Below are 12,773 nucleotides of genomic sequence, written 5' to 3'. Positions count from 1 at the left end.
CAGCCGCTCCGCGGCATGTGGGATCTCCCCGGACCGGGGCACGAACCCGCGTCCCCTGCATCGGCGGGTGGACTCCCAACCACTGCGCCACCAGGGAAGCCCCAAAACCACATTCTTTATTGGGCTGTTTTGAAGGTTACATTAGATAACACACCAAAAAAAAATTGTGCCTAAAACACAATAACAATTACCACGTATTGAGCAGTTATACTGTATCAAAAGATCTGGATTCGATCTCCTTCAATATTTCAATTCCTTTTGACAAGTTATTTAACCTCTCACAGCCTTAATTTCTTCATCTTAAAATATAGGTAATGGGGCTTCCCTGGTGGCACAGTGGTTGAGAGTCCGCCTGCCGATGCAGGGGACACGGGTTCGTGCCCCGGTCTGGGAAGATCCCACATGCCGCGGAGCGGCTGGGCCCGTGAGCCATGGCCGCCGAGCCTGCGCGTCCGGAGCCTGTGCTCCACAACGGGAGAGGCCACAACAGTGAGAGGCCCGTGTACCACAAAAACAAAAACAATAACAAACAAAAAAATATAGGTAATGAAACCTAAGCCTCACAGGGTTATCATAAAAATTTAAAATATTTAAAGTGAAACAATACATGTGAATGTATTGTCATGTAAAACAAATGTTGAATATGAATCTGTGGTGGGTGCTCTAACACAATGGAACGTGATTTTGGCAGAGCAGGGTGGGGGACATTATGAAAAATGCATTAAAAACAACATGGGGAATACTGAACTCCCGCTGCTGCTGGAGTCACTGCAGGGCTAACAAAGGACATTCCCTAGTTGGGCTGTATCTAAGGCTCTGCACTGCACTTGCTGGCCTGTGTTACTCCCAACTCCACTAGTGATTCCAGAGTTCAGGAGATTCAAATCAAGATTGCAACAGCTTAGGCACATTGTAACCTTGGGCCTGAACTCCTGAACAGCTATCAAGCCAGGCCCTGGAGGGAGGAAGACTGCTCCACCACTGTTTTTGTTGACTAGATGAGGTGAGTACAAGGAAAACCTGTTTTGAAAATGGCTTCCCAAGGTTGAGCGAGTTATTTTTAGAGTAGTTTTTTTTTTTTTTTTCCTTAAGTGAATGCTTAGCTAGGCCCTAGCAGCAAGTATAATTTGGATATAAACATGAAGGATTTATAGCTTAGTGACAAATCTAGAAATTAAGTAACTACAGAAGATACCAAAGGTCCAAAAGAGTGTGATCTATGAGCCTGTGACCAGATACCAGTTAAACTTTAGACAAGTGACAATGATATGCAGGAACCAAACATCACATTTTCTGCTTGTATTCAGGTCAGAATGCTTTTTTACATTAAGAAGTAGCTTTTTCACATGACAGGAAAGAGAGGCCTGAATTAGGCACACCTAGTATTTTTATCTAGCTTATCTTGAGTCTCATGAAATTTTCTCCATTAAAGTATAGTTACTTATTTTAATAGATACTCATCCCATTAAAAAATTATTTATTGAGTGCCGCTATGTACCAGACATTTCAAGGTGTTGGGGGTATGAAGAAAAATTATAAAACAATACCATAAAACTCTATTACTTTACAACTTGAAATATATACCAAATGCAATTTGGAAACCAAGGTTATACTTTTTATTTAAAAATTTATTACATAAAATATAACACAATACTCAAAGAACTTATAAATAGGCTAAATAAATTGGCTGTAATATATCTTGAGAATTACTTGGGATAAGCATGTCATAAACAATCTGGGTTCCACTTTGGTTTAATACTGTTTTGAAACATTAACTTTTTATATTCTCAGATAGAAAATGATACAGATTCCTTCAAACAGCAACTGAGATAGAAATGATACTAGATGACTTGAGCAACAGTATTCTGAAGTGGGCAGCAATTTTATTACTGTCCAAGCTCATTCAAACAGAGGGTGTAGGGGAATTCATAATATCAGATTTACCAAATAGAATGAAAACTAGTTTCTATAGCTTTTCTTATCACATTTTGTCTTCCATAAAGGAAAATTTTCTTTTGTTAGTCAGGTACGATTCAGGCAGGACTATTACCAAAGACAGATGCAGTTTACCGAGGATAAATTACTGGGCACCCACATTAATAAGCATTCTTTATGATTTCTGGGAACGTTTAGGACAAAGTGAAAGAGAGATAAGAGTAGACATCTGATTTCCCACACTCTGGGTCAGGAGAATCTGAAGTTGTCGCCTTCTCTCTCTAGGGCAAGACGCAAATGACATTTCCATGGAGCTCCAGTTCCTGTTTTATGGGATTTCCAAAGGAGTAGTCAGGGAGAACCAAACAAAGGAAATAAGATGGAGAGCAGCACTGTCCACCTGATCTTTCTGCAATGATGGAAATGTTCTATAAGTGTACTGTCCAACAGGGAAGCCACAAGCCACATATAGCTAGAGTACTTGAAATGTGGCTAGCTGTGGCTGAGGAACTAAGATTTTAATTTTATTTAACTTTAATTTATTTAAATAGTTACAATGTGATTAGTGGCTATTGTACTGGACAGTACAGATCTAGAGACATAAAAACCCAAATCAGAGGTCTTAAAGTACTAATGAATGTCGGCAAGGTAGGTATTCTTACAGGATACATGCTTATTGAAAGATCTGTGTTGCTTAGCTAACACCAGAGGTTAAAACCATGCAGGAGAAAAAGCTTCCTAAATGTGGTTTACAAGCCTGTGTAATTTCAGAGCGTACAATTAAAGGCTGTAAGTGGTGATACAAGGTAACAACTCTGGCCTTGTGATCCTGGTGAACCGGCATATCATTTTCAGGTTGACTGCTATGTACAAGCTCAGGTAAACACTAGTTTGGGAATCTTTCTGGTGACAATGTGATTTTCTTTTTCCTTCCAACATCAGGACAATGAGAATCACTCTTGGTCTCCTCTTCTCTTTGCGGCTAAATTCTCCCAGGCCTGGGTCACACCCCTAGCTACTCCACAATCGCATTCTAGTCCTGAACCAGGAAGTCAATGCTTTGAGATATCTGGCACGATTTCCTGAGGCTTATTATCTACAGCGCAAAGATCTGCTTAGCTGCCACATTCCACAGTCTTCCCAAGGTTTCTCCAGAAAAAATGGGAAAATAAAATGGAAAGCAACAAACCTTAGAGGCACAAAAAAGCCAGGTGATACATGGTATCTTTAATCTTAGGATGTATAGTGCTGCTAAAGCCAAAGGTAAATGATTATAAAAGGTTCTGTTTTGAGTTTAAACAATCATCCCCCCTGCCTTTTTTTAACTCAGAAGAAGAAAAAAGGAAGTGTAACATTTGACAAAAGCAAGGTGCAAGGCCATGGATATAAGAGACTGGAATTAAAGTGGGCTCTCTTTGAACCCAGAACCCACTGGTACACTATCACAAAGGGTGTGTGCCCCAGAACCACCAAATGAATCGTTTACTGCTTAAAATAAAGTGGACTGCAAAGAAAAGCCAGTTCCCCCCTCCCTTGGAGATAGAAATTTAAACCATTTGCTTTATATCATTACTACCTAAAGATGAAGGTACCTAAAGGAAGAAGGTAAGGAATAGTGGTAAATTAGGAACACACAACCAAAGACATTCATTAAACATTTTTGTCTCTCAAGATTGTGTGACTAAGATACTTTTGATGTTCTCTAGTTTTACGCACTGAACTTTTAGAGTAGAACTGCATAAGATGTTTTTGTGACAACTCAAAAGGTAACTGGAGTGCGTTGTTTAAAAAGAGGTTTTCTCATTCTCCCCTCTGTGGTACCATACCTGTCATTAGAGGAGAAATCCATTCCTAGGACGATGCTTTCTTCAGTGTCTTGTCTACCATTAGTTGAAACCACTACCATATAGCGTGTTCGATTCTGGTAAGTACTTTCTAGTCTTACAGCCTGGAGGTTAATAGACAATAAAGAAATTAAGAAATTTAGAAGATCAATTTTAGATCATTCAACCCTTCTTACATCACCATTTTAAAGCATACTCAAGGAGATAGCCAGTAATTAGGAGACCTAAATTCAAATCCCAGTTCATGTATTAACTATGAAACTTCAGTAAGTTAACTGGAGGGAAATATAATAATACCTATTCCATTGGGTTGTAAGAATCATATGAAATAATGCATGTAAAGTACAGTGCTTGGCATATACTAAATGCTCAATAAATGTTTGCTATTAGGATAATTTATAACAATAACGGTTACCGGGGCATGTTCTAATGATCTAAGAGTGGAATGTGAGGTATATGAATGTGAGCACCTGACTCACAGATCCATGTCCCGCAAACAATTATAAGAGGAAGCAAAGTTTACTATCTAAGAGGAATATGCTCTATTGCATGCTTACAGATTACACACTACAAGATTTTATTCTTTAGTTTCAAATATCAGAAGTTTGTATTATTTTTGTCAAAATTATGATATTTTAAAAGGTCCTTCAGAAAATTCAAATATGCACATGGTCTTAGATGATATTAAGGATTTACTGTTAGTGTGATAATGGCATTGTGGTTATGCCTTTTTCTTAAATATCTGGAGTGAGATGACCTGAAGCCCACGTTTTACTTTAAAATCTTCCAACAATGGGAAGCAACAAGATGTTCTTCAGTAGGTGAATGGATAAACTGTGGTACATCCAGATAATGGACTAAAAAGAAATGAGTTATCAAGCCATGAAAAGACATGGAGGAATCTTACAGGCATATTACTAAGTGAAAGAAGCCAATGTGAAGAGGCTAGATAGATAGTATGATTCCAACTCTATGACATTCTGGAAAAGGCAAAACTATGGAGTCAGTAAAAAGATCAGTAGTTGCCAGGGGTAAGGGGATCACCAAGGATTTTTAGGGCAGTGAAATTACTCTGTATGATACTCAAGTGGCAGATACGTTTCATTACACATTTGTCAAAACCCATAAAATGTATAGCACCCAAGAGTGAACCCTAATGTAACTATGGACTTTGAGTAATAATGATGTGTCAACGTAGGTCCATCAGTTGTGACAAATGTTCAGCTCTTGTGGGAGATGGTGATAATGGGGGAGAGGCTATGCTTGAGTGGGAACAGAGGGTACGTGGCAAGTCTCTGTACCTTCTGCTCAATTTTACTGTGAACATAAAACTGTTCTAAAAAATGCAGCCTATTAAAAAAATTTGCTAAGAGGGTAGATCTTCTATTAAGTTCACCATCATCGTCATCATCCTAAGGAGGAGGAAGAGGAGGGAGGGAGGGTTGGAGGAAACTTTTAGAGGTGATGAATATGTCTATGACATAGACTGTGGTAATGGTTTCACAGGTACATACTTATCTCCAAACTCATCAAGTTGTATATATTAAATACGTACAACTTTTTGTATGTCAATCATACCTCAGTAAAGTGGTTTTTAAAAAGTTCCAGCAAAGAAAGAATAAAAGGGGGAGATAAATGAAAGAAATCTGGCAAAATGTTGATGGTTATTAAAGTTGGGTAACGGGTTCATGCAGACATAGTTTCTACTTTATATGTTTGGGAATTTTCTTAATAAGAAGGCTCAAAAAGATACTTTATAAACAAAAATAAAGTAAAATGGCTACTAGTCAACATTCATTCAATTATTTACTCTGTATCTACAGTGTATATCATCAGAGCAGCCATGAGGATTCAATGGTGGAAGAGAGAGATATGGTTCCTGCCCTCACAGACTGTACAGTCTAGACTACTCTTCTTTTTATCTGTTAATAAAAAGCCAGGAAGATGTGCACTGGAGGCAATATCCTCTGTATAACATACTCTCCCACCCCCACTCCTTATCTCAGAAGAGAAAGGGTTCCAATCCTATCACCTGGCTCAAGAAATCTGTCACAAATTTTTTAGAAATTTCTATCTGGAATTCTTTCAGCGCTACTCTTCTTGGAGTCTCCTCCTTCGTTCTGTCACTATTCCAAAAGTGGCCAGGCAAAGAAAAAAAAGAGACATCAAATGACCCACTTAAAAAGGCAGAGGTGAGTCTCTCCTGGCTATCTTTTCACCTCTATTCTGATACTCCTAGGAAAAGCTATTTGTAAGCACAAACACCTGAAGTAACTACATTAAGCTTGTCTCTAATAAAGAGCTGATACACCAAGAATGTAACTCCCACCATACTAACTCCATGTACCAGGTAGAGAGCTGTACTGCTGACTTTTATGTTCCATGAAATAAGAGAACATTTCAAACCAAATTCACTTGTGAGAAGCTAAGAGGAACTAATATTTAAACTGACGAAGGTCTAGCCCTATTTGGCTGGGACCAAGTGAGCATTATACACATAGAGCTATGAGTAGTAGTAAATGCACTTGAGGAGGACTGACAGGCAGCACAGACTCTATGATTCTAGAAACATTCCACAAAGTATTAAACTAACCAAAAACCTGGTGCAGGTAAACTACAATTTCTTATAAACAAGATGTCAGATACTATTACATATCTAAACCTGGGCTTGCTTTGGCAAGCTCTGATCTAACTGTTCAGTTTCCTGAATATGTATGTTAGAGGCCTTTTATCCTGTCAAAGCTCTGAGAATTTCTGGAAAGGCTCGCATGCAAATGGCATGGAAACAACTGAACTATGCTTCTGATCATTTATCTATAACTTCTACACCAACTAGTGGGGACTGATTGGCTAAGTTGAAGCTGATAAAGGTAAAAACAAAAACAAACAAAATACCTCCATAAATATTACGTATTATGCAAGTTATCAGGCCAAGTTATCAGGTGGGTAGCAAGTTTCTTTGTGATATTCAAATAAAACATTAGTTGTTTCTCTTTTAAAAGTGAGGTGTGTATCTGTGTGTTTATCTATGTATCTATTTAAAATATAAAGAGCATTTCAAATGTTTGGCCCTCCCTCGCTTAATCTAATCAGAACAGAAGATCCTAAACCTAATGGGAAAGGCCCCAGTCATCTCACAACTGATTTAGGCTTGAGAAACTGGCACATCACAGATTGATTCATTCCATTTTAAGCTTCTTAGATGGAAGAATAGCACTTAGAGGTCTTGGGATTTGATCATGGACCTCTAGGTAGCACCTACAGTTATTACTAAACTTTTACTAAATGGAAGTGGAGCTTTAATCAGTGGGTGAGAAGCCATGACATTAACTTAACACCTACATCCTAATTAGAAGGACAAGATCAAATTTTTTTAAAAAAATTATTTATTTATTTATTAAAAAAAAAAAACTTATTTATTTTATTTATTTATTTTTGGCTGTGTTGGGTCTTCGTTGCTGCACACAGGCCTTTCTCTAGTTGCAGTGAGCGGGGGCTACTCTTTGTTGCTGTGCATGGGCTTCTTATTGCAGTGGCTTTTCTTGTTGTCGAGCACAGACTCTAGGCACACGGGCTTCAGTAGTTGTGGCATGTGGGCTCAGTAGTTGTGGCACACAGGCTTAGTTGCTCCACAGCATGTGGGATCTTCCCGGACCAGAACTCGAACCTGTGTCCCCTGCATCGGGAGGCGGTTATTAACCACTGTGCCACCAGGGAAGCCCAAAATCAAATTTTTTTATAAAAAATTTTTTTTGCAATGCCAGGGGACAGACCTGAGGCTTCGAAATTCCCTTTAAGCTTCAAGATTCTAGATTAAGGAAATAAATAAAAATTTAAGAGCCACAGCATAGAGAAAAAACTAATACCCACCCTGGTTTGAGGTCTATTTCACTCCTGTGTTGGCGAGATTAACAAAAGCTAATAATCTAATTTGATTCATTAAGTCAATCAGAGAAATATAATTTAAAATGGCAGTTTGCACATAATACCCTAATATTAGAATTGGCAGGAATTCCAATGTTTCCTCAGTTTCCAGAACTCACATGGAATAGATGACAAATAAGGCAACAATTCAGATGCATCTGATTAAAGTTCTCATTGAAAAGGATACTACTGAAGTTTACTCTAATCGCCCAAATAAAATAACATTTTGGATTTTTTTTAACGTCTTTATTGGAGTATAATTGCTTTACAATGGTGTGTTAGTTTCTGCTTTACAATAAAGTGAATCAGCTATATACATAAACATATATCTCCATATCTCCTCAATATTTTGGATTAAAAAAATATTTTTCTTATCTACCTACCTACCTACCTATCTATCTATCTATCTATCTATCTATCTATCTGTCTGTCTGTCTATCTATGGCTGCGTTGGGTCTTCGTTGCTGCTCGCGGGCTTTCCCTAGTTGTGGTTATTACTAAACTTTTACTAAATGGAAGTGGAGCTTTAATCAGTGGGTGAGAAGCCATGACATTAACTTAACACCTACATCCTAATTAGAAGGACAAGATCAAATTTTTTTAAAAAAATTATTTATTTATTTATTAAAAAAAAAAAACTTATTTATTTTATTTATTTATTTTTGGCTGTGTTGGGTCTTCGTTGCTGCACACAGGCCTTTCTCTAGTTGCAGTGAGCGGGGGCTACTCTTTGTTGCTGTGCATGGGCTTCTTATTGCAGTGGCTTTTCTTGTTGTCGAGCACAGACTCTAGGCACACGGGCTTCAGTAGTTGTGGCATGTGGGCTCAGTAGTTGTGGCACACAGGCTTAGTTGCTCCACAGCATGTGGGATCTTCCCGGACCAGAACTCGAACCTGTGTCCCCTGCATCGGGAGGCGGTTATTAACCACTGTGCCACCAGGGAAGCCCAAAATCAAATTTTTTTATAAAAAATTTTTTTTGCAATGCCAGGGGACAGACCTGAGGCTTCGAAATTCCCTTTAAGCTTCAAGATTCTAGATTAAGGAAATAAATAAAAATTTAAGAGCCACAGCATAGAGAAAAAACTAATACCCACCCTGGTTTGAGGTCTATTTCACTCCTGTGTTGGCGAGATTAACAAAAGCTAATAATCTAATTTGATTCATTAAGTCAATCAGAGAAATATAATTTAAAATGGCAGTTTGCACATAATACCCTAATATTAGAATTGGCAGGAATTCCAATGTTTCCTCAGTTTCCAGAACTCACATGGAATAGATGACAAATAAGGCAACAATTCAGATGCATCTGATTAAAGTTCTCATTGAAAAGGATACTACTCTATCTATCTATCTATCTATCTATCTATCTATCTATCTGTCTGTCTGTCTATCTATGGCTGCGTTGGGTCTTCGTTGCTGCTCGCGGGCTTTCCCTAGTTGTGGTGGGCGGGGGCTACTCTTCGTTGTGGCGCACAGGCTCCTCATTGTGGTGGCTTCTCTTGTTGTGGAGAACGGGCTCAGTAGTTGTGGCTCACAGGCTCTAGAGTGCAGGCTCAGTAGTTGTGGCACACGGGCTTAGTTGCTCCATGGCATGTGGGATCTTCCCAGACCAGGGCTTGAACCCATGTCTCCTGTATTGTCCGGTAGATTCTTAACCACTGCGCCACCAGGGAAGTCCCAACGTTTTGGATTTTAAAACGTGGCAGCAATAGCAACTGAGAAAATTATTCCAAGAAAGTCCATTTATTGCTAAATTTGGAGTAGTACAAGTTTCAGGAGAACTGGATCCAGCAATCCTAGGTCTGAGAAGTCACCTCATTTTCAAAGCTCATCTTTATCAAAGAATGTTAAAACTTCCCTTGTTTAAATGCTTAATCTGATTATAAGAAGTTCACAAACCTATACAACAACTTTTCTGCTCAGCATCATCCAGCATCAGGAAATACTCCTCCTTAAGTATACGTTGCACCTTTGTCTTTAACCTATTTCCAACAAGAATCTTACATCATGCCCCTACATGCAATGTTTATCCTGAGGAAAGCCACATTATAAAGTCCCAATGTCAGACAGGCAGCTCACGCAATCCATCAAGAAAGAAAGGTTTCAAAAGTATGCAAATATTAAATTCTAGCCAAAAGAACAAAGTTAATACCTAAAATTAAAATAGACTTCAGATGTGACACTAATGAACTAAAGAATACTGTCTTCAAAAGAAACAGAGCTTGAGAGAGTCTCTGGATTTTATTATTTTTAAAAATCTCTATGAAATTCTTTAAAAAAAAGACCCTATGGGAGGACTTCCCTGGAGGTCCAGCGGTTAAGACTCTGCCCTTCCAATGCAGAGGGTGCGGGTCGGGGAACTAAGATCCCTCATGCCGCGGGGTGCAGCCAAAAAAAAAAAAACACAAACCCCTGCAATCCCAATGACTTATATCTGTGCAGGCATTAAAAACAGATTTATTTACTGACATGGAAAGATACCCACAGGAAAGTTTGACAAAAGCAGGTTATAAAACAACATTTAGATTTTCACCTGTTTGTTAAAAAAAAAAAAAAAAAAAAAGATAAAAAAGGCACTCTCTGACATGACACATACTTTTTTTCTTCTTTCATTTCTGAGCTCAGATCAAGTACAAAAACCTTAATAGTTATAAAGGTCAGTAGTAAAATCTTTTCATCATGGCTCAGAACTGATTAGCCTTTCATACACACACTGCCCCTCCCCCCAATCTCATTCAACCACTGACAAGTCTTCAGTGATCCACTGTCACCTTATAAGTACATAAGCCCTTACTTAGGTTTTAAATTACTTTATACTTTTGCTTCTCAGTACTACAGAGATCACGCATTAGGTAGACTGCAAGGTCTTCTGATGCTCAGATTTGGCTATTTTCATCACTGACCCAGTTCAGTAAGAGCAGATTGCAGAGAATCAGACACATACTCTTACACGTACACTTAAGACTAGAAGGATACTCATCCAAACAGTAAGAATGGTTTTCTTGGAGTATAGGATACAAAGTGATTTTTACTTTGCCTTTATGCCTCTCTGTACGGCCCTTTTTCTTTTTGGAAAAAAAAAACAAAACCAAAAAACTCATTTTCTTAAATTCTCCTGCAAATTACTCAAAAACAACTCCTACTACCTTGTCAGCACCTCACTGCTAGTTAAAAACACTAGCTGAAGTTATTTTAAATGTTAGGAAAGCTCTTACTTTCCCAGTCTATTTTTTTTTTAATTAAATGGGTCTTTGATAATGTGCAAGAGTACTGTAAAACCACTGCCTTCATTTTATCAGCTATGGTTTTCCTAAGTACTAAAGCTAATGCTTAAGATTGTATTTACAATGCAGAGCTTCCCTGGAGGAAAAATTAGTTTAGTCCTATTTTCAATGCTAAAGCAAAATGTGGGATTTAGTGCCTTTATTTGTTGTTGGGTTATTAAAAAAAATAAAAGCAAGAATTTCAGTTAACTATCAAACTTTTAACCTTATGCACAATCCCCAGAATGAGAGTTTCAGCATTTCAAATTTAACTCAAAACAAAAGCCTTTGCTTTCAGCCTACAAATGCTCCTTTCAGTTAGAAAAGTGCTAATTTGTCCAAAGTCACACAATGTATTCACTCATTTTCTTGAAGATGACTCACTCAATAATCTGAAACATAATGACTATGTGTTTGTAACAATTCAAAACAACTGCTGTAAAATGGCTTGTCACTTAAACTCTGAATTAATTCAAAGGCGTCAGTTACATTTTTTGAATTTATATTTTATAAATGTAAAGCAGCTGAAGCTGCATACTTTAGCAGGAAAGAAAAATTTAATTGCCAATTCTGCCTTCGTAACTGCTCCCTTATGCTTTCCCAAGCCTCTTGTGGTTGAAATTATTTTAACATTCAGAGGTGCAACCCAAACTCTGGAATTTTATTAATGAGAAAGAGATAAAGTGAGTGATAGACCTCAGCTTTAGCTCTACCAAAGCACATAATTTTTGGAAACTAGCCACAAATTTCTATCTCTATTTCTAATATATGCAAGTGACCATTATTATGGGTTTTAGAGGGGGTTGTTCTCAAAGTGTGATTCCTGGACCAGCACCATCAGCATCACCTGAAAACTTGTTAAAAATGTAAATTATCACTGCCTCCCGCTCCCCAAATCAAACTCTTCCAGTGGAGTCCAGCAAATGTCAGTTTAACAAAGCTCTGGAGGTGATTCTGATGTACTCTAAAGTTTGAGCATCACTGCTTTAAAATACTAATGCTCTAAGGATTGGACCCCACTTTTTTCACTTAAAAAGAAGTGTTTAAGATAGAAGTATATCAAGAAATATAGACAAGATTTATGTAAGTATAATGCTACATTAGGATTAGGATATAAAATAATTATGGAGGGATTTCTTATTTCAATTCCTTTAAATTTCAAAGTGAGTTTCTCAACAAAAATTAGTGGCCATGTCAAGAAGGCTATAGAGGCAGCATTCAGGAGAAAAAAATGACAGAATCTAAACACAGAATGATCAGTGTAATTACCATACAGTTCAGAGGGCTGATCATCAACTTTCCAATCATTCATGTATTCTACTCATTATCTCTCTTCCCAGACACAAAGCAGAGATCAGCTATTTGGATTTCCACAGATACATTAAGTTCAATTTCCAAGTTATCACCTTAGCCCAGAAGGGCTCGTCACCACACACCTGAATTATTGCAATAACTACCCAGCAGGCTTCCTGATTTAAGTTGGCTGCCTCCTCCCCTCTGTTCTGTATTAGCTTCTGAGGAATCTTTTTTAAATACTGTAGCTGTCAAGTGCTCATGAACATTCTCCAGGATGGATCATATCTTGAGTCAAAATCAAGCCCTGGTAAATTTAAGGAAATTGAAATCATATCAAGTATCTTTTCCGACCACAACACTATGAGACTAGATATCAATTATAGGAAAAAATCTGTAAAAAATACGAACACATGGAGGCTAAACAATACACTACTAAATAACCAAGAGATCACTGAAGAAATCAAAGAGGAAATCAAAAAATACCTAGAAACAAATGACAATGAATACA

At 37.8% G+C, this 12,773-nt stretch overlaps 1 protein-coding gene and 2 non-coding genes across 9 annotated transcripts in view; all 3 read right to left on the bottom strand.

Annotated features, from left to right (window-relative positions):
- SSH2 (slingshot protein phosphatase 2) overlaps nt 1–12,773 on the bottom strand; it is a 248,641-nt gene that overhangs the window by 47,010 nt on the left and 188,858 nt on the right. For all 7 annotated transcript variants that reach the window (XM_007123578.4, XM_007123579.4, XM_028497970.2 and 4 more), the window contains one exon: nt 3,762–3,883. In XM_007123578.4, the coding sequence (XP_007123640.2) occupies nt 3,762–3,883 (122 nt within the window). The remainder of the gene's footprint in view (nt 1–3,761; nt 3,884–12,773) is intronic.
- Nucleotides 10,323–10,392, bottom strand: LOC112066061 (small nucleolar RNA U2-30). The gene has a single exon (XR_002892420.1). It is a non-coding gene; the product is annotated as a small nucleolar RNA U2-30 (small nucleolar RNA).
- LOC112066062 (small nucleolar RNA U2-19) lies at nt 10,531–10,610 on the bottom strand. The gene has a single exon (XR_002892421.1). It is a non-coding gene; the product is annotated as a small nucleolar RNA U2-19 (small nucleolar RNA).

This window comes from Physeter macrocephalus, chromosome 14, assembly GCF_002837175.3.
Source record: "Physeter macrocephalus isolate SW-GA chromosome 14, ASM283717v5, whole genome shotgun sequence".
Classification (NCBI taxonomy): Eukaryota; Metazoa; Chordata; class Mammalia; order Artiodactyla; family Physeteridae; genus Physeter; species Physeter macrocephalus.
Note: the sequence above shows the minus strand (reverse complement) of the source record. Positions and strands in the feature narration are given on the sequence as shown.